Here is a 22,742-nt window from a genome sequence, read left to right as displayed (position 1 = left end):
GCTAAGTTAGGCTCACATTAATAATCTTTCTTAAGAGTCAAGCCTCACGAGACTTTGCAACCAATGATATGTGAAAGCAAAAAAAGAATGTAAGGGCAGAAAAATCTTGGAGATCATTACTTTACAAATTAGGAACTCAGACACAAGGACTGGCTCAAAGTCGTTTGTGGTAGGTGGGTGTTAGAACTCCGGTCTGTGCCTCTGCTCCTTACTCTGGGACATAATGAAGCCTGGCTAAGAGCAGATGCAGACTATGGGGACTGCAATTTTGAAGATTAAAAAAGTTTTTAAAATTCTTAAAGTTAACAGGGGAGGGCTTCCCTGGTGGCGCAGTGGTTGAGAGTCCGCCTGCCGATGCAGGGGACACGGGTTCGTGCCCCGGTCCGGGAGGATCCCACATGCCACGGAGCGGCTGGGCCCGTGAGCCATGGCTGCTGAGCCTGCGCGTCCGGAGCCTGTGCTCCGCAACGGGAGAGGCCACAACAATGAGAAGCCCGCGTAAAAAAAAAAAGAAAAGTTAACAGGGGAATTCATACTGAGAAGTGGGATTAGTTAGGCACCCAAACCGAGGTTAAGATTTTCACTTTTAAATTTATGGAGCGATATTTAAAACCTACAAGAAATGGAGTCAGAACTTCCAGGAAACACCTCCCCCCCCAACTCAGTTATTTTGAAACTCCATTTACTGTAATGTTTTCTTTAAAAAGTCAAACTACTTTAAAGCTCTGCTTACATATTACTCTATCAGGAGTGAAATAATCCCATGTAGAAGCCTTTCTAAAACAAACTCGTCCTGGAAGCCCATCTCGGGGCGTTGAGTTGTGACTACATTCTCAAGGATGTCAGTAACACAAGGGTTCCATCCACAACTCCTTGAAAAAACTGAAACCATGAATGCCTTGTCAAATTCAGACAGTTTATCTTGGCACTGGCGAGCAGAGCAGTCTCTTCGATGTCTGGAAACGCGTCTAATTACGTTCAGAGAGTAACTAAAAAATAGCCAGTGTCCCGGAACAGACAGCTCAGGGATCACTCCATAGCGTCCTGAATGACGCGATGGAACCACGCCAGGAAAAACTAAAAAAAGAAGACGAAAGCGAAAAAAGAAAAGAACCAAGTGTGAAACCACGATGAGACCCTAGCCTCTCTCCAAAACAACCCTCCAGTCTTCCCTGAGCCTTGCGGCCGCCACGGCTCTCCCGAAAGTTTTCATTTCCCTCTACTCTTGTTTCCATTAGGTCACCCGGCCCGCCCACAGCACTTACCTGGGGCAGCGCACTAGCTGCCTGGCCCCAAGCGCTGCCTCCCCCCGACACGCCCCTCCCCCGTCCGGACAGCACCCAAGGACACCCCCTCTCTAGAAGGCGCAGTCCTGGAGCTCGGCACGCCCCTTGCACTCCAATGCGGCCGCACCCCAGGGCGTCCCCTCTCGGGAAAGCTCAACCATCGAGCTCAGAGGACCCCGGACACCCCAATCCGGCCGCACTCCATCCCTCGCGCTCGGTGCACCCCCTACACCCCCAATCCGGCTACACCGCAAGGGCGCCCCCTCTCGGGAAAGCGCAGGCTCGCAGCATTGCGCACGGCCGCTCCGCCCTCACCTGAGCCGAAGGTTGGCCATGAACTCGGGCATAGAGACGGTGTCCATCAGCACGAAGTCCGCCTTCCCGAACTCCAGGCTCTCCTGCTCCGCCATGGCGCCGGCGCACGGGCTCAGGTGGGCGCGGACGGGTTCAGGTGGGCGCGCTCGGGCGGCGGGGGCGCGCGGCGAGCTCGGGCGGGGCCGGGGCGGGGCGCGGGAAAGGGGGCGCCGCGGCGGCTCGGCGGGACGGAGGCCGACCCGCTGCTCCTCGGCGCGCTCTCGTCCGGCGCGGCTCACCCGGCAGTTTCCGCTTTTCCCGCGGCGGCTGCCCGGCGCTGTGGGGGAAGAGACAACGAAACGGAGACGGCGGCGGTTGGTCCCGCCTCTGGCCTGGTCTGGCCCCGGCCCCGCGGCTGCCCGCCCCACCCGCCCCGGCCCGGCCTCTCCGCCCCGCCCCCCCCGGCCGAGGAGCCGCCCCCGCGGCGAAGGCCACCACCTCCTCACCTGGGCGGCGCGCACGCGCGGGGCGGCCGGCGGGGGCGCGCTCCAGGCCGGGCGGAGGCGGAGGGGTGGCAGCGCCCTCTGGGGACAGGCGCTGGGAGCTCAGGGGGGCGGTACCGAGGCGTGCGAACGTAGGAGGTGGGTGGAATCAAGTTTCCAGGATTGCCGCCTCCGCCCGGGCTTGGTATATGCCAACAAAGTTACGAAAGTGTCTTGTGGAGCTTCTCGCGTGGATAATTCATTACGATTCTGTCACCCTGCTGCGAAGCCCTCTCCTGCTCTTCTGCTCACATCCTCTCCATCCTTAAAATGATGGTTCACGCTCAGACTGAGAGAGAGTAATAATAATTAACACGTTGGGCGTACCAAAAGTGCCCAGAGCTTTTATAAGGGCCTTAGAGAACTTAAGTAACTTGCGCACGGCTACCTAAGTAGTGGGGAAGCTGCAATTTCATCCAGGTCATTTGACTTATGAGCCCCAGCGTTTAGCCACATGGCACACTGCTTTCCTTCTCCAGTGTTCCGTGATCCATTTTTCTCTTCCACTCACCTGAGCATGTCATCAAACATTACCTTATATTGTTATTAAGTTTTTCATCTATCTATCTATCATCTCCCTGGGATAACTGTAGGCTTCTTGAGCATGGGACCATGTCCTGAACTTCTCCATATCCCCCTTGACACACACCAAGGAGTCTGGTGTAGTGCCTTGCACACGTACATACAAAATACACAATGGCTCAATGGAATAGAATGGGTTTTAAGTGGTCTCCAATTTATAGATACATTGGTTGATCTTAGAAAATTCTTTTGGAACCGAGAATGCATTTTCTCAGTGAAAATCTATTATAAATGGCTTTCTAAGGCAGCTGCACCTCTTCAGTCGTGTGTTTCTATTAGGACCATCTTCTATTTCAGAACCTACCAGGAAATCTAGAAGCCCCCAAAGACATGGCTGGACTCCTAAACTATGGCTGACTGTGAGATGCGTTAAGCCAGACCTAAGGACCTTGCTCACGTTTGCTTCAGCTTCCAACAACCCACCCTGGCCAAGAGAGAGGGTAAGACAGCTTGATCACCTCCTGCATGAGCACGTCTGCCATGAGAAAGCCACCCCAATCTCTGTCACAGGCAGAGATGAGTTGCAGTCTGACTACCATTAGCAGCTCTCGTTCTTCAGAAGACACCTCTCTGAATCTCAGTGTCCTCGTTTGTGGAATAAGAACTCTGGTTTAGATACTTTCCAAGGTAGGACCATCCTTTGCTTGGGTCATTTGTGTGGGTGGGTCAGTGGCTAAGTGGGTGATTGCGTAGAGTGTGGTACATTCCTAAAATGCTTGCATTGGTATGTTTTAGTATACAATAAAACTGAGTTTCAAAAAGAAAAGGAAGAAATCTCAAATTCTGTGCAATTTAGAGCAACCAGGGACCACACTCATTGGAAACGATTATTGGAAGATGGAGGTAGGTATATCCCCTGGGTTGTTAGGGCAGAAGCAGTTGTACAGAGGGTAGGATCTGTGGTGGGATGCAGTTGTGGTTTTCACATGGGCAAAGCAAGGAAACTCCTGTGTTAATCAGTGTCTTGTACAGGAGCCCAATGTGTAAAACATATACACAACATATGCAAAGGGTAGTTAATCAATTTAAAGTGCAAATTAGTATAAAATCAGGCATTGAGACCAATGAGCCTCTTTTGCTGAACCCAAATCTGTCCAGTGGGGCTGTAGGAAAATATTAACTATTGGTGTATAAAGAATATATGGAAGGCTTTTTTTTTCAGTCTTCTTGCAACTTTTCTGTAAGTTTGAAATTATTTCAAAATATAAAGTTAAAAATCAAATAATCTAAAACTGTTCTAAAATTTCAAAAGGTTTATTTTTAAGAATCACATTGTAATAATTTTTTCCTATTTTGGAAGAAAATCTGAAAAAGAATACACACACACACACACACACACACACACACACACACACACACACACACCTGAATCACTTTGCTGTACACCTGAAACTAATACGACATTACAAATCTACTATACTTAAAAGGAAAAAAAAAAAGAGAGAGAGAAAGCAATCGTGTAACACTTAGAAATGAAAGTCACATCGGAAGTTAGCAGACATTCCAGAACTGGAAAACCAGCACACACCTTGAAAGCTCTGGTACAGACTATCTATTCACTCTGGTTGTCCTACATATGCTAGGAGATTATAAACACTAAAACCAAAAATAATTCTAAAACCAAACATAATTTCAACAATTTCTATTTAAAATATGTTTTTATAATTTAGATGAAAGAATTTCATGTTTACCTTAGTTGTCAAATATGCCCCAGAGAGAGTACAACCTGTTCCATGCCTGAAATTCTCTTCCCTCTTGTCCTGCCTCTCATCCCTGTGGCCTAGCGAATTTCTGCTCATCCCTCTGCTCTCAGCCTCAACATCACTTCCTGCAGGAAGGCTTCCATGATCTCCTAAGTCAGGGTTGGCTAAATCCCTGCTCTGTGCCCCCACAGCACCCTGGAAGTGTCATCCTCATTACAGGCTGAATGCACTTTAACAAACCTATTGTCCATCTATCACATTAGAGTGTCAGGGCCATGAGTACTGGAAGCTGTGTCTGTCCTGTTCTTGGATGTAGCTCTGGCCCCTAGTAGCACAGGGCTTAGCGTGTGAAACTCTTAATAGACGCTTGCTTGATGAAGGAATAGGGAATGATCTGTGACTCTATGGGTTATGTAATGTGAGTTTGTAAATCCACCCTTGTTGGTAGATTTTCTGCATTAAAAGCCGTTCATTGTGCAGCGTTTATCTCATTCTCATCTCCTGCCCCTGCAGGCAGGTCTCAGGGCTGTGTTCACTTCTCTCTTGGGGCCAGGCCTGCATGCTACATGTTCACACTGAACAAAAGCTGTTGTCCGAAAAACCCGTCTGCTGTTGACACCAGCTGCAGAGGATCTGTGCTGGGTTCTTCCTAAAAAATCAACTCTGAATTTTCCACAGCAAATATTTGCTCCCATCCTTCTACTTTCCCAGAATGTTTCTGGGCTGCCCCATCCTCCCTCTCTTTACCAGGTGCGTTGTATCTGGGAAGATGGCTCAGCCTAAATCCCACAAGACAGAAGCAGGAAGGCCAGGAAGGACATAGTCACAAAGCATATTCAAAGGGCATTTTATAAATTTATTGTATAAGCCCCAATTATTCTAGAGCAGAAGTAGAAAGGCGAATTTATGTTGCAAAATAACTTCATAATGCACTCACAACCATATGGAAATGATATAGAACCCTCTGCCTTAGATATTATCCAAAACATACATCCTCCTCTTTCATGCCTAAGGTTGGATTTGAACTAAGAATGATACATCAAAGACAGCGTATATGTTCTCTATGGTTTCTGAAGCCTACATTTTTCAGAGTAAAAACAGACCCAACAGTTGTCTCCCTGGTGTCACTGATGACTTACCCACCTGTGGACCCCTCCCCCCACCCACCCCCAACTCCTTCACCCCTGCCTTTCACTCTTTAGACATCTCACAGCACAAAGGAAAGGGAATTTTCATAGCAGAGGTCACTGTCATAAAGTAGCCTGAAAGCACAGAAAGTGACTTAAGAAGCTCACCTTCTCACCTCTAGCTATTAAAGACAGAGGGACGGTGGACCAACTGCTCAAGACCTGGTTCCGGGTTCTAGGAATTTCTTGCCCGCTGTGCCTGTGGTTCAGCTGTGCTTACCTGTGACGATGCTGAGTTGGGGACAAGGATCTTCCCTTAGCTCTTTGAAATGGCTGATACTACAGACAGAGCTACTTTTTTTTTTTTGCGGTACGTGGGCCTCTCACTGCTGTGGCCTCTCCCGTTGCGGAGCACAGGCTCCGGACGCGCAGGCTCAGCGGCCATGGCTCACGGGCCCAGCCGCTCCGCGGCATGTGGGATCCTCCCGGACCAGGGCACGAACCCGCGTCCCCTGTATAGGCAGGCGGACTCCCAACCACTGCGCCACCAGGGAAGCCCGACAGAGCTACTTTTAACATAATCAACCTAAGCTCAGAGGAAGTTGGGAGATAGCAGCTGAGGAGGGGGAGGAGGTGGAGGAGGAAGAAGAGAAGGAAAGGGGCTGCAACTGCCAGGGTCTCAGGGCAGCAGGTGGATAGTAACAAGACACTGGTTTCCAATTCTTAGGTTTCATTTTCCCTTGATGAAAACACGGGAACTTTCTCTCCCAGGACAAATGTCTTAAGCACACATGCAAAACAGTTTGCACGTGGACTCCCCTGATCCAGGCCCAGAATAACCTGTCTGTGGATCCCAAGTTAAGAACCCCTGGGCGGAAACTAACACACCATTGTAAAGCAACTATACTCCAATAAAGATGTTAAAAAAAAAACCAGAAGAACCCCTGGGAATTCCCTGGTGGACCAGTGGTTAGGACTTGGTGCTTTCACTGCTGTGGCCCAGATTTGATCCCTGGTCTGGGAATTAAGATCCCGCCAGCTGCGAGGTGCAGCCAAAAAATACGTTAAAATAAAAGAACCCCTGAGCTAAGAGGGGCATCACACCACAGGTCCTAATCATTGGGGAATGGAGAAGAACTTCAGCAAGCCATCACTGTCAGTATCCCGTGAGTCACCAGAAAAGGGCCGTCCCAAGAGCACGTCCCCCGGAGTTGGCACTGGAGCCACATTGTTTAAGGCCTCAGGAAAGACAGGGTCAGATGGTAGAGGAAGAGTGCTTATCACACTGAGTTGGAGTTGGCTGTCCAGGCAAGTCCCTCAACTCGCTAGGACAGAGGCCATGCCCTACTCATCCTTTTATCTCCAGCCCTCAGTCTGTGCCTGACGCCCCTTAGATATTTCTTGAATCGAGTAGATGAATTAATTAGTGAGTTAATTTATTTGTAAATGGGGATGTGTAGATGTAGGGTTATATTTCAGGGAGCATGTGGCATTTCTCTGTGCCCTATGCCAGAAAATCAATAACTCAAGCTATTCTGGCCATTGGAAGGGGTCCTAGAGCTAGAAAATTTGGGAGTGTGATAGGATCCCATGAGAGGGAAAACACATCCACAATCAGTTCATGGATTGAATCTTGCATCTTAAGGCAGGATGTCTCAAATTTTAAGGTGTATAAGAATCACTTGGGATCTTGTTAGAAATGCAGTCTCAGGTCCCACCTGAGTAGATCTTAACTCACTGAATTGCAATCTGCATTTTAACAGGATCCCCTAGTGATGCTGCTGCAACCAGACTGTAGACCAGACCTTGAGTAGCAGGATTCTATGGAATCCTAATGGCCATGTAATCAAACATATGTACCCCTTTACAGATGGGGAAGGTGAGCCCCAGGAAGAGCTTCTGACTTTGACTAGGTTGGTAGAGCTGAGACCAGACCTTACAACTTCCGATTTGGGTAGTGGATTGCTTCCACTATCCAACATGAATACTCACTTGTAAGACAGTGTGTGTGTGTGTGTGTGTGTGTGTGTGTGTGTGTGTATGTGTAGTAAAGAAAAGGGAGAGCAGCACCCTAGATCTCCCCTGGGTAACCCGAGGACCTCCCTACCCCATTTCTAAGTGGGAGGCTGATGTCCTCCTTTTCCCCATTCCCCTTGTTCTCTTCTAAAAGCTTGGAGTAGAGGCTAGAGAAAATATTGCTGGGGTCAGGAAAAGTCCAATTGCTTTCTTCCCTCCACCTGACAGAATAGCAAGTAGTTAGTACAGATAACATCCACCATTAATATTTGATTAGTATCCAGAGAACTGACATTGCAGGAAGAGTGTGACATCATACTCAAGGTGACATCTTCTAATCTGCCTCCCAGACCCCATCTCCTCCTGCCATTCATGAGAAGCTTCTCAACTGGTGAGCTGCAGCTGTATTCATCTCCTAGAGTTAAGATCATGAAATAAGATGATGTTAAAATGCACAGTGACCCTCTGACTTTATCCAGTCAACTGGATTCATTCTTCAGACTACCTAGAGGTAGAATACGATGAGCAGTACTTCTATCCAAATTCTGACAACCTGAACTCTAAAGAAATGATACAGGGAAAATGTTTAATGATTTAAAAGTAGAATGCACAAAACCTAGGAGACCTCAGAGGCCATGTGATCAAGTATCCCACCCAATGCCTGAATCCCCTCCACCATATGCTATTGAATACAATGCCTGCATCTACCAGGCATTTGACTCATTAGGCCTCCTCCATGCCATGCCGATGTCTCCACACAAAAGCGGGCTCAACACCCTTTCGCTCCGTCTTACTCCTGAATCACTGCTCAAACTCACTCCGTGCCCTGTACGTCAGCCAGCTCCCAACACTCCCATCCTCTGCTCCTGTTACTCATAATATGTATGAACCTGGTTTGCCCTTTGCATCTTCTGTTCCACCAAGAGAGGACCAGATTGAAGTGAACTGTAACCAAGGAGAGGAGCTGGGGTCATAGCCAGTTAAGGAAGGGCCTCCTGTTTTTCTTGAGCTGACCTGCCTTTTAGAGTTTCTATCCATAGAACCCTAACACTATTTTCTCTGATCTCTTTGAGCTCTGCCTTCTCAACGTTAAGTTCTGTGTCTGACTGCTATCTATTTAGCCCTTCTGTACAGAATAGCCCTTCAGTTCAGAGTAGCATTTTTCCCATACTCAAGAGGCGGAGGTAGTACAGTGGTACCCAAACTTTAGATACCTGTACCGGTGGTGTAGGTTAGGGGTTGGGGGGGGTCTTCATTTTAATGAGCAGCCCAAGGGATTCTGCTGCCAGTGGGCAGGGGGCCTAATTTAGAGAAATATTGATGGGAATTTTGATGTCAGACATATTGCAGCTCAATTCCTAGTTCTGCAACTTACTACCTGTGTGACCTTGAACATCTTACGTCATCTTGATAAGCCTCGGTTTCCTCATCTTTGTTAAAGAGATGATAAAACCCATCTCTGAGTGTTAAAACCATGAAATGAGATGACGTCTATAAGGTGCTTCGTATCAGTCAAGGCAGGTAGCAAGCACTCAATGAATATGAGCTAGCATGCCTATTAGCGTAATTTCCTCTTTTGTCTTCAGGATAGGGAAATTATTAGCAGGTAATCATTGATTTCATGTCCTTTTCAGCAGACTGAGATTTCTAATAGATGTTGGTGCGTCTTCTGATCACGTTTTCCCCTGAGTCTTGTGATGCCTATTGGTAATTTATCACCATTTCCATGCATAACCGTGGACCTTACACTTAGTAGGGGATCAAAAGTCGCCGAATATTTTGCATCGAGAGAATGCCATCTGGCCAGGCCCTCTGTGCTACATTCCCATGGCAACACCACATCTGTTCTTCTCACGCTTCCCCCAAATGCTCTCCAGCATCTTGACATTATGGCACTGACTCAGTTCCCTCCTGGCCCGACCCTTCCCACTGCCCGGTTCCAGTGAACAGCGCCATCCCACGATGCCTTGATGATACCTGCCCGTTTTCATTTACTTCTTTGCATTAAAACGTCCAATTCACTTCATCATACAATATATGCTCTAGGCATAGATTATGTTTTAAACAGAGAAATAATGAGAGGAAGCTGGTGAAATGGGCGGAGGAGTTGGAGTGGTGGGCGGGATGTGGCTTTGACAACCAGGTAAGAGGGAATCACTTTTTCCTTTCACAGAAGGGTTCAGTTTAGCTTCCGTGGTGGTGATCAAATGATTAATTCAGAAGAATTGAGCCTACACTATGGATAAGTTACATTCCAAGTTCTCCATCAATGAATGATACACATAGCGACTGCACAGAGCACACATGGGTAATTGTAAGGGTCATGGGGCTCTGGTGTTCAGGTCTGGAAGGTGGTAGAGTGTGGGGTTAGAAGCAAAGGCTCAGGGGCTGATTCTGACACTTATGCACTGATGTGACATCAGGCAAGTCACGTCAGCCCTCTGAGACTGTTTCCTCTTCTGTAAAGCTCAAGTACATACATCTTACCTCGTAATATTGCTATGATAATTAAGTGAGATAAAGTATGTTAAGCACCTAGCATGGGGTCCAGGACATAATTAGGGCTCAATAAATGTAAGCTGATAGTACTTCCTTATTCACCAGTCCCTCCACTGGGACTTCGATACGGCTCATAACCAGGTGGGAGAGGAAAGAGTGTTCCATTCTGGTCCTTTTTATCTTTTGAACCCTGGTTCTCTGGTGTCCTCTTATCTGTTGGTTCGTGTCAGGCTGGTCACGTCCTTGTAGCTGAGCTGATATACTAATTGCAGGGAGTTCACGGCCTCTCTATCTACAGTTTCTCAACCTTCAGTCTTGAAGGTACAGTGACTTGCTGGCTTTCCCATCCAAGCTTTGTCTCCTGAGTTCCTAATTGCATTTGAATAACCAGGCACACACTTGCCTTTCAAGAGAGACATTTCTCTCCCAAGGCAGATAGAAATTCATGGGGCCTAAGCACCACATCTGTGAGGAGCTTCTCCAACCCCAGCCAGGAATCTGGTGTCGTTGCTTTAGGAAGGTCTTATAGACCCATGAATCCCAAATCTGGCTGGTCATTAGATTCACCTGGGATGCTTTCGAAAACTACAGCTTCCAGGATCCCACTTCTGGTCCTTTTGAATTGAAATTTTCATGGCTAAGAACCATTGTCATAAGAATACCTGGAGTTAGGCACATACAAAGAATAACTTCTGAAATGAGCATTACCTGGTAAACGGATGGCTGTTAACATCAAACGGATGCTCCCTTTCACCTGGGATAAGAGCCAAAGAACACATGCGTTTCCCACCTCATGCTCCTTCGGGAGGGTAACACAAGCTGGCTTTAGACCCTATGTCTAATATCTCTTGAGGACTCTGAGAGCCTTCATCTCTTGCAAGTGCAGTCACTAATGACTGATTTTATTAGGAAAGAGTGTCTTCCAGCACTCCCTATAAAACCTCTTCAGCGCTGCCCTTGCCTACGGCCAGTGCTCTGAGCTAGAAGTGTAAAGACAAGTCTTCCACATGCACTTCATTTGCTTACATGGCCTACGGTTCCCTAAGAAGAAGCCCACAATTTATATCCCAGCCAAAGAGAAGGATGGATGGGCCAGCTCCACCTCTGGGAAGAAGAGGAGGAAGAAGAAGGAGGCACATTTTAGTTACATGGGGAAAATCCTAAAGCAAGTGAGTTGGGACTCTCTTTATGCAAACTGAGAATGGCCAACACAGGTATCATGTTAGTGGCCCTGGGTGTGACCTTGACTTCAACTTCTGGTGCAGGAGTCCTTCCTCACACGTTGAGTTCCTGAAAAGTTGGTTGCAAAACAGCTGCTATAAACTGGATCTGTGAATGGCTGCTATCTTCTCCTACTTGCCTTTCTCTCTGTTGGCAGCAACTCTGAACACCTGAGCCCTTGGTGTCTCCCTTTCTTGTATCTGTTGACAGCTAATCTGTTAAGTGATTCTTAATTGCCCTCCCCTTTTCCTGCAGAGAGGGGATTCACCACCTCGTCTGTTCTGTCGCTTTGAAGAGTTGCAAATAGCAGGTTTTCATTAAATCGTCATCTATATTATACTTAGAAATTTCTTTCAGTAGGTAGGCACTCATTCCTTTTTCCTGCCCACCCAACACCTCACCCCATGGCATACAAATTGTAGAAAACAAAATCAGGAAAGTCTTCCCCTTCAAGAGAAGCTATGGGGAAGACAGGAAGGAGATTCTCTGAAAGATGTGTTAAGGCTTGACTTGGGATATTACTTCTTTTTTTTTTAATTTTTATTTTATATTGGAGTATAGTTGATTTACAGCATTGTGTTAGTATCAGGTGTACAGCAAAGTGATTCAGTTATACATATACATGTATCTATTCTTTTTCAGAGTGTTGAGTAGAGTTCCCTGTGCTCTACAGCAGGTCCGTGTTGATTATCTATTTTATATACAATAGTGTGCATATGTTAATGGGATTTTATTTCTTCGTGCCCGGGAAGCAAGGCTGAGTGCTCATGTCTGTAATTGTACCGAAGCCCCCTGTATTCCAGTAGTATCGTTTGGAATCTGTTGTTTATTCTGGGAGAAGAAGGGAAAATGGGATTAAGGAATGACAGGAGAAGGAGAGAAGGTGTGTGATTCAGAACAGGGTTCTCAACCACAAGCACTGTTGACAATGGGCTCTGGGCAGTTCTTTGCGTGGGACGCTGTCCTGTGCATTGTGGGGTGTTGAGCAGAGTCCCTGGCCTCTGCCCACTAAATGCCAGTAGCACCCTCCCTCCCAGTGTGACCACCAAAAGTGTCCCCAAATAATGCCCAGTGTCCCCCGGAGGGCAAAATCAGCCTCCAGTTGTGAGCTCCTGCAGGAGATCCTGCATTTGGCTGGAAAGGCCTTCGGTGGGAGTACTTGGACTAAGAATTCTTCTGAGCATTAGTTTTTCCTTGGCCTGTCCTTAACCTTGTGGGTCTAGCAGGCCGCCCTGCTTCTTCAAGCCTCCAAAGGGTCAGGTCCGTGACCTTGGGTCAGCCTTTCAGGGCGCTGCGAGGATAAAACCAGAGGTCGGTTGGATAAACGTATTGAGTGCCTAAGTGCCAGTCAGACCTGCTGCGGGAGCTCAGATGAAAACGATGAGGGCTCTGTTGTAGAGGGGCTCACGGTCCTGCTGTGTGTGTGTGTGTGTGTGTGTGTGTGTGTGTGTGTGTGTGTGTGTGTGTTGGGGGGCGCATTGAGCAAATACCTGTAAATTATGAAAACCACGAGGAATGTTTAGAATCCCACCTCAAACCTTTCCTTTCAAGAAACTGAGGCCCAGTGTGAGTCTATGACTTGCTAACATGATGTCTCGTGCTAGTTAGGATTAGAGCCCAGGAGGAGTGATTCTCAGGGCAGCGTTCTTTGGACTGTTTCTGCTGCCTCTCTAACTTCAGACAAGGACACTAATGACATAGGCAGTGTGTGACACAGGCTCTGAGAACAAAAAGTGCTCTGGTCCTCAGTGGGGGGATTGTGTGGAATGCAGATAAGCCAGAGGTGGCGCTTGGGGAAGAGCCTTAAAGGATGGATGGGATTTGAAAGGTGGAGCTGGGTGCAGGCATGGGAGGTAGAGGTGACAGATACACAGTGGCATGGGGACCAGAAAACATAGGGACACACCTGAGGAAGAGCAAGTATTCCCAGCTCGGCTGGAGATCCTGTTGGCACAAGGAAGTAAGGCAGGAAATTAGAAAGTGTTAAGTGCTCACTAATATGAATATAGAGTGTGAAAGTATACTGGAAGCTAAAACTATATTTTCCATCTTCAGAAGGTGCCGGATGTTAACTCTGCTTCTATTAGGAAAAACCAAGGCGCAAAAGTTGAAGTGACCAGAGTTAGTTTGTATTATCCAAAGGTTATCTTCCTCACATACCTACAAATTCCCTTCCCTCCCTCTTCCTCAGAGAGAGCTGACAGGTACAGTGGCCTAGTTTCCTTCATCACATCTCTACTGTTGTCCCTTTGGGTGGGTCATACGTTTCCACGGACACATGAATCCACAGAAGCCATGGGTACTCGGGTACTGGGTTGGACCATACGTTCCTGACTATGGGAGCCTTCACTTCTCTGTCTCACACTTACGCTGTTTCTGTCCCAGACCCACCCAGACTTCAGTGGGTGCTCCTGGATCTTGGATGCACTGGGAGCTCTGGAGGATTGGTGGCTGGAACGGGTTAGCCTGGAAGCGGTTAGACTGTCCCTCTACAACCACAGAAGAACCGTCACCAGCAGAGAGATCCTTGAGGCAGTCAAGCAGAGATGCTCTCGGAAGAGCTTGGGAATAAATGAAGTGAATCTGAATGGCCCTGTTGTTGAAATGATTACACTTGTCAAACAAAATTGGGTCCGTTGGAGGACTGAGCTGGAAGATGAAGTATCTGAGAAGAACCCGCTGCAGTGGTGGTCTCGGTGTGACATACCTGGTCTCTGGGTCTTGCATTTTTAGCCTCCGACTTAATTTGTGAAAATAGATAAATAAATAAAGGAAAGGCACTTTCTCTTGTGTGTGATGCTTGCTTACGGTTTTTAACATTTTTTCTTAAGCGCGCATCTGCCCTGTTTTGAGCTTACCTATTGTATTTTTGGACACAATTCAACATGTTACACTGTGGACTTACCATCGCTCCCCCCACTCCAGCCCCAAGGTAGGGGATGCTGCACTGATATGAACTGAGGATTTCTTTTCTTAATTTAAGCACCCCTACCTTGACTTATGGAAACTAAAAAATAAAGGGAAAAGGGGTCTGTTTGCTCTTTGAGTATAAGACCCATGACGTTGTTTATCTATATAGCACCTAGCATAATAGCGTGTATGTAATAAGTGTCAGTCATGTAAAAGCTGGTCCCAACCATGGAAAAACCAATTATAATAGTAGTATAAAAATACAATAATTTAGGAGCAGAAAGAATAAATGGGCTGATATATTTTATTTATTTTTATTTTATTTTTAATTTTAGTTTTTTACATCTTTATTGGAGTATAATTGCTTTACAATGGTGTGTTAGTTTCTGCTTTATAACAAAGTGAATCAGTTATACATATACATATGTTCCCATATCTCTTCCCTCTTGCGTCTGGGCTGATATATTTTAGACATTGTGGTCTGGGAAAGCCTGGGTATGTGACATGAAGGAAAAGAAGGGGGGAAGGATTTGGGGCTGAGGCAACAGCATAAGCAAAGGTCCTGAGGCCGGCAGGAAAGCTTTCAGCTTGTTAGAGAAACTAAATGAAAGTCAGGGCAGCTGGGTTCTAGCAAGCAAGAAAGAAGTACATTAGGAGGTGAGGTTGGAGAAGCAGCCTGGGGCCGAGTCACGCAGGGTTGGTTTGTTATTCCAAGGGCAATGTGAAGCTGCTGAAGGATTTTAACTAGGGAATTGACATCTTGTTTAGGTTTCTATTGTTTTTAGTTGAGGTTTACCACACAGTAAGGTGTATAAATCTTAAGCATACCTCAAAGTTTTACATATATATGTTTATATATACTCAGAATAAGATACAGCACATTTCCTTCACCGTTGCTGCCGTGTCAAGAATAGATTCAGGAGAATGTGGAAATGGGAAGATCTGTTCGAAATGTTTTGCATGAGTTTAGTGGAGGGATGATGGTGGGCTGCTTGACGGTAGGTAGCAATGAAAAGAAGTGAGGAGATTTGAAATAGAATGTGAGATCAAATCAGTAGAATTTGCTAATGGAATGGATATGAGAAGTGAAGGAAAAAGTGATGGTTCCTAAGTTTAGGGCTTGAGCAGTGTGGTGGACAGTGGGGCTGGTTATAGAAATGAACAAGACTCTAGGAAGGGGGACAGGTGTTTTGGGAGAGGTGTAAATTGAGATTTGCATTCCGGACAGGTTAAGTCTTAAATACCTGTGAAACATGCAAATGGAGATGTCAAATAGGTAGGAAGGACCAAAGATACAAATTTGGGAATCAGCATAAAATAGCAACATATACATCAGCAGGAATGGGTGTGATTACCTAGGAAGATGGGATAAAAAGGAAAAGAGAAGACAATTCGGACCAAGACCAAAGAAATTCTAATATTTAGATTCAGGTAGTGGAGAAAAGACAAAGGAAACAAAGAGCGGGAAATGTGAGAAATCAGGAGAGGGTAGTGTCGTGGAAGCCAGGAGAGGAGAAAGGGGTCCAGTCCACTGTGCACAGTCCTGGGGAGAGTGTTAAAAGGAGATGCTTGTGTCTGTTGCACTTGGTGACAAGGGGATCATGGTGACATTGAGAAATCTGCCCACTGGAGCAGGGTGGGTACCAGCCAGATTTGAGCAGGTTGAAGAGTGAATGGGAGCTAGTCAGTGGAGACAGCTTTTCTGATGGTGTTGAGACAAAGGGAGAAATTTAGCACTGAAAGGGAACAGAGACTTGGACTGGTAGTTGGAGAGTCATTGGGTACAGAGATTTTGAAGATGTTAGGTACTAGAACGCCATTGTTTGCTCATGGAATTCTCCAGCATAGAGGGAGATTCAGAAGAACGTAGAGAAAGGCAAAGGACCAGGGACCTTGAGAGGGTGATGGTGGGGATGGGATTCAGAGTAGAAATGAAAGAGGAGAAAATGTGTACAAATATGGGAAGTTTAGAGATTTGGTATGAAAAAAATGAGGAAATTAGTACTTTTTTTTTTTTGAGTGAAACAAGTGAAAGTGGAGGAGGGACATATCTTCTCTTGCAGATAAGATATGAAGTTGTTGTCTAATGGACTAAGAGTGTGAAGCTTGGACATCTGTGGACAAATGGCTCCCCAGGACTGAGCACCTGCTTAAGGTCTATGGTCATGAATTGAAAGCAAAGCCAGTCTTGCCGTGTAACTTTCTGCACCACATGTATCTGCTGCAGTTCCTGGCTGCAGAATGCAGTGTGGGTTCTGCAGCGTGAACTAAGGAGAGAGGAGTGAGGGAGCTACCGCATGAGGCACCGTCCAATCCAGGCCAGCCAGGATGTGGCGGGGAGGAGTGGGAAGAAAGGGGCAAGAACCTCATGGGATTCACAGAAGGCACGGAAGATGTCAGGCCTGTAAACTGAATCTCAGAGAAGGAATTGTCTCTCTCCAGCACGGTTTCGTGTTAGCTAACCCATGAGGGCTCTTGCCTAAGAAGCAGGGGTGACACCCAGTGACCACTCCTTGAAGTGCACCTTCTTGGTTTTATATTGTCAGCAGACCCCAAAGCCAGCTTGTATGAAGTGATCAGGGGGCGTTCTGCTCCACTTGGGAGGCACTCAAGCCCTCCCCGATTCTCTCCATAGTTGGACCACTGGCCCTGCGCTCTCTAAGGAGGTAGAGATGCTGCTGCCCAGGTGGGTAACTAGACGTGGACAATCGAGGCATTGAAGGCAACCTGGGGGCTATAAGCCCAGACATGGGCTTCCCTGCTAGGTTTCTGCCGTCCTGGGGACCCAGAACAAGCATCTTAGGATGGCTTTGGGAATGCCTAAACCCTTAGGGTTTAATGCCAGGTAGTGACACAAACCTCTTCCAGCCCATGGTTGTCCTGGGGAATTGTCAACCCAGCTGACTCAAGAGCTGAGAGGGTCCTAATGTCTCAAACTCCCCTGAGATTCTCCTTCCCCAAGCACTGGGGTCTGACTTAGTCTAGAGGGAAACACAGTTTCTCCCCAGATCCCGTCACCCATCACAGGTACCAGGCTTGACTTTTGGGCTAAGGATTTGTTGCACCTCAGTTAGGAGCTGTTCTGTACTCTTGGCAAAAACACTTAAAATTGTCAAAACACTTTTTTTTGGAAAGACGCCTAAAGACAGATTTCACAGCCTTCCTCTCTTGCTCTAGTATTTTATTACCCCTCTTTATTATTTTTAAAGCTTATTTTCTATTGAGCTAACATTGCTTTATAACATGGTGTCAGTTTCACATGTACAACATTGTATGTTTATTTCTGTATACACTGCAGTGTCTCACCAGCCATCACCGTACAGTTGGTCCTCTTTAACCGTTTCATCCTCCCCCCACCCCTGCCTCTTCCCCTCTGATAACCACTACTCTGTTCTCTGTATTTATGTGTTTGTTTTGTCTGGTTGGTTTATCTTTTGTTTATGTTTTTGTTGTTGGTTTTTGTATTCCACATATGAGTGAAATCATACGATATTTGTTTCTCTCTGTCTGACTTACTTCCCTTAATATAATACCCTCTAGGTCCATCCATGTTGTTGCAAATGGCAAGATTTCATCTTTTTTATGGCTGAGTAGTATTCCATTGTATATATATTCCACATCTTCCTTATCCATTCATCCACTGATGGACACTTAGGTGGTTCTCATATCTTGGCTATTGTAAATAATGCTGCAATGAACATAGGAGTGCTTGTATCTTTTCAAATTAGTTTTTGTATTCACAGGAAATACGAAGAGGACCAAGGTAGCACACCTCACTCCCTGCGCAATGACCTAAGTTATCGATACTTTCATTATTCTGTCTAATTACCTTTCACTAAGACCTGCTGTTTATCTTTCACTTTAAGAGGTTAGCCAGTCCGGTTTTAAGTCCAGGCACAAGGGGGTGAAATGAGGATGTGTCGCTGAGGCATGAACCCTGGAGTGGGGCAGGTTGAGGAAGATGGTTTCCAAGGTGGTCAAGAAATTGAAATGGAGGAAGACTGTCTGACTCACCTCTAGCCCTCTTCCCCATCTCTTATCTCACAGTCGCCAGCTTGATCTTGACTTTGAAATTAGGGGCCGCCTGGTGTAGGTGCAAGAGTCTGCACTGAACTTGCAGTCAGGTAGTCACTTGCCCATGTCTGTTTCCACAACCATAAAATAGTGGTGGGAGTGCCCCCTGCACCCAGTTGTGGTAAAAGTCAAGTAACGTACATGAAAGTGTTTCTTATACGGACACAGTATTATTTCCCTTGCTCCTCCCCCGCCCCCCGAAACCCCCCACCCGGTCCCCCGCTCCATTGCCCACATGCACATGCCCTAATGTCCCCTGGGGGAAATCTGTATTAATGGTCTCTATGTCCACCGGTCCAGTTGCCTTGACGTAGAGGAAATGCAAATCTGGCCTTTGTTCCCAGTGGGGATCCTGGCCCAGCCCTGCCCTCCTCCAGCCTTCTCCTTTCTCACTGCTTTCTGGTTCTGCTCCCCCGCTGCTGCCAGCCCCAGCCCTTCTGAGAGTTTGCTGGCTTTTGCTCCTGCAAGGCAGACTGGCTTCACTGTGGTCTGTCCACGCCCATAGCTCAGAGGAGGCCTGACGTGCGTGTACACAAACCCCTCCCTGCTGGCCTCTGTCTCCTTGGAAAGCTGTTCACTAGCCCATAAAAGGGCCGGAACACTTCAAACAAGTATTAACTCTGAATCAAACCAGGGATTTAAAACTGCGACTCAAATTCAGATCAACGTTCCTTTCTTTCCAGTGCCTGCTGCCTTAACCTCTCTGAGTGCTTCCCATGGGCTTAACCCTCCTGCCTTAAACCTCCCCCTGGCGGCCACACCTCAGGGGGCTTCCGAGTGCTGGGAATGGGTCTAGAGTTCCTATCCCCACTGTAGAATGGCAGTGACAATAGTTAAGCTTTATGTTCATTCCTTCCACAAGTGTTTATTGAGCACCTACTAAATGCCAGGCATTGTTCTAGGAACTGGAGGTCAGCAGAGTAAAGTATAAGACAGTCAAGTCCCTGCTCTCGTGGAACTTACATTCTGAAAGGGGAGAAACAATAAAATATTTAGTGCACTGTCCGGTAGCAAAAGTGCCATTCAAAAAACCACATCAGGCCAGGGGAGTGTGGACAATGGGAGATGCTCCTTCAGATGGGGGGATCAGGGAAGACTTCTCGGTAGAGGTGACCCTTGAGCAGCCACCTGACCAAAGGGAGGGAGTGAGCCATGGGAACAACAGCAGCAAGGAGTCCAGGAATATAGGGAATTTTAAAGACGTGGACCCGCCTATTTAACCAGCATGTAGATTGAGAGACGGAAACGAAGCGTGGATCCTGCCCTCCTGATGGCAACCTGTGCCCTGACTTTTGAGCAAAGCCCAGCCAGGATGTAGGGTGAGCTGGGCACGTTTGAGGAATGTCAAAGAGGCCCCATTTTTTTGTATGTCATACTGTGATGAACACTTTTTTAAAAAACTGTGATACAATATACATGACATAAACTTGACCACTTTAACCATTTTTAAGTATATGGTAGCGGCATTAAGCACACTGTCACTGTTGGGCAACCGTTAGCACTACTCCTCTCCAGCACGTTTTCATCTTCCCAAATGGAAACTCTGTACCCATTAAACAATGACTTCCCATTCCTTTCTCCCTCCAGCCCCTGGTAGCCACCATTCGACTTTCTCTGTGATGAGCATTTTAAATGCATCATCTCATTTAATCCTCAAAACAACTGGAGGCTGTAGGTTTTGCTGTCATGCCCATTCTCCAGATGGGGACACTTGGAGGAAACTGTCCAAGGTCACACAGCTTCCAAGCAGAGGAGGCAGACCTCAGACCGCAGTTTCCCTGGCTCAGCTCCCGCTCTTAACCGCCTACCTGTTGAGGGTGAAGGATGCCGTTCTGCTGTCCCTCTGATGGCCTGGAGATGGGTCGGGAGGGTTTAGTGAGGGTTACAGGCCATGTGAGATGCTTTTCTTGCTGGGGCAGGAGGGGGTTTTGGTCCTGCCTGTCTGGAAGGAAGGGGCTGCTGCCAAGAGCTACGGGTTGGGGGCTGGGGGGAAGGTAGGTGATCGACATCTGTCTACCTCGCTCCTTTCCCACCTCGGTCTTCGGAGCTGCCTTTCAGGGGATGCTCAGCTGCCCTGAGTGGATGAGCACGAGCGTCTTAGGTGCTTGGCATCCAGCCTGCCAAGCAGCACTGTCCCCATCTGTTATTACTAGGACATAACACAGCATTAGGTGCTGCAAAAGGAATCACCCCGGAAGATCAAATGACACAGATACAACTCTGCAGCTGGCATCAGAAGGAAAAGACAAAACAAAGTGAAAGGATATCACAAAGGGACAGGCTCGCTTCCAGGACCAGAAGTGTATTTTTGAGGATGGGGTGCACACAGAGTTGGGATAGAGTGGCTCTAGCTATGGTAGCTGTTGCTGGGGCCACGGCAACCTGCTGTGTTCTGATACCCAGGTCACTGGAAGAGCTGGTAGTTTCCTGGTTTGAGTGGTCTGGGCTTTGATGCCAGGGAGTCCTGAGTTCCATTCCTGCTCTACCACTTACAAGCTGAAAGAGCTTGGGGAAGTCGCCTTACCCCTCCGAGTCTATTTCCTTCCTTGCAAACATAATCATACCATCTATTCAGGGTTGGTGGGAGGATCGATGAGATAAAGTATGTAGGATGCCTAATCAGTGTCTGGTACATAGTTGGTGCTCAATAGACGTTCACGCCTTGCCTGGGTGGAGCACGAGCTTGCACCCACCGGCCAGGAACCAAGCCTCACCACGGTGAGCACCACCGCCCACCTGCTGGCTTCTCCTTGCTACCCATTGAGTTCAGTCCTCCATTTGGGAACTCTTGCTACACCATCTGATGTTCAGATTAAGTGGGGAGAGGCCGTATTTAGGAGTATCGGAATTGTGGGGAGCAGCCCGGCAACCCTCCCTCTTATCTTTCGTTGGGGGGACCTCCCTTGCATGCAGAGATATTGGAAGGCAGGATACTGCCTGTGCCTCGCCTCCTACGGCGCAAGCCGAGGTCCTACCCAGGACTTTGAATCCGGAATGAAGGTAAAGCTGAAGGGCGGGTCACAATCATCTCAGGGCAGTGGCACCCAGCCCTTGGAGCCCCTGTGGTGCCTGCCCATGTCCTAATCCAGGTCTTCAGTCTCCCGCTGATTCTGTGAACACCCCAGGTGCTTTCAACAAGATCCCTTTCCACGTGGGACAAGCAACCAATTTCTATTGCTTGCAAGTAAGAACACCGAGTACTCACAAGTTCTTTTTAGGTCAATCTGGGGGGACTTCAAGGGGCATTGGGATGGCAGGAGTTACTAGACTGATGGGACACAGCTGACTAGGAAAGGCACTGTCTCAACCTTAGTGCCACCCTGTCCTCCCTACAGCTGGGTAGTGGGTGGTTAATTGGGGCATTTGCACTGTCAGCTCCAGGCAGCAGCTGAGATTTTTCTTCCGTTTGGTTGTTTTTGTTTGTGTTGGTAAGACTTTTCCACTTACAACCCGCTGCCAAGGTTAAGGCTTTTTTTTTATATCTCTCCCACAGAGTCACAGGTGTCTAAACCACCCAAGACAAAAATAGCACTCCATTCTTCTCACGGTATCCCCAAGACATGGAGACTTACTGTCCCCAGTCACCCATTCTGATGTTTGCTGCCTTGCCGTCAGCCCATTTTCCTTACACGGATTGTAACTTCTCCATGAAAGCCCTTTGGGGGGTAATAAAATCATTGCTCAACCTTCTCGTCCCTGAGCGCCAATGGTGGGTAACCTCAGCTCCCACAGGGCCAGGCCCTTAAACGAAGGCGAAGTGTGAGGGTATGTGCATACAGTGTATGTTGCACCCAGCAGGAAAGGGGGTAGGCCGGAAAAACAGGCCTGGAAATTCAGCCACCCCTCTCTTACTGACGGTTGCACCCAATGGAATATGGGCTGCATTTTGAGAGAGCTTATGCATTTTCCAAAGAAGCTAGAAATCTAGAGGTATAAGTAAAATTCCTGATTTTTTAAAATGTTGGCAACTAATTTGAGTTTTTAAAAACTGTAAGCCAAAACAATACCTCTGTGGGCTGGATGTGGCCTAGGGGCTACAAGATTGCAGAGCCTACATTAAGTGCCTGGGACCTGGTCTGCATCCTTCAGTACTTATGACCAGTACGGACCTGAGACTGGTTACCTGGGCCCCAGGCTTTAGTTGGTCCTGCTCTGGTCCTGTCTCTTCCTCACAGGGCTAGGAGTTCGAGCCAAGGGAGAATGACCATGATCCTTCTAGACCATGCTCCTGGTACTCTGGACACTGGAAATCCCTGCTCAAACGGCCCCCAGCCTGCTTCCAGGGGCTGTGTGGACCCCCATTCTTCCAAGGCAGCTGTCACCGCCGGTCGTGAGCATCTTCAGGCCTGAGGGATGGCTCATCGCAGGGTGGAGGCTGTGTCCCTATGAATGCACTGTGAGTCCCCCTTTGGTATGGGATGGAGTAGGGTTTGAACGGAAGGGGCAGGACTGCCAACCAGGGTCCTGCATTCGTACTCTTGTCCCTGG

At 47.6% G+C, this 22,742-nt stretch overlaps 1 protein-coding gene across 2 annotated transcripts in view; it reads right to left on the bottom strand.

Moving 5' to 3' along the window:
- The window catches only part of MYO1D (myosin ID), a 346,176-nt gene extending 344,180 nt beyond the window's left edge, over positions 1-1,996 (bottom strand). For both annotated transcript variants that reach the window (XM_082860517.1, XM_082860518.1), the window contains exon 1: positions 1,602-1,996. In XM_082860517.1, coding sequence (XP_082716643.1) covers positions 1,602-1,696 — 95 coding nt within the window. In that variant the 5' untranslated portion in view covers positions 1,697-1,996. The remainder of the gene's footprint in view (positions 1-1,601) is intronic.
- Between the last annotated feature and the right edge of the window lie 20,746 nt (positions 1,997-22,742).

The sequence above is a fragment of the Leucopleurus acutus genome, assembly GCF_964270905.1.
Source record: "Leucopleurus acutus genome assembly, chromosome: 19".
Taxonomy (NCBI): domain Eukaryota; kingdom Metazoa; phylum Chordata; class Mammalia; order Artiodactyla; family Delphinidae; genus Leucopleurus; species Leucopleurus acutus.
This window is presented reverse-complemented; position numbering and strand designations above follow the sequence as displayed.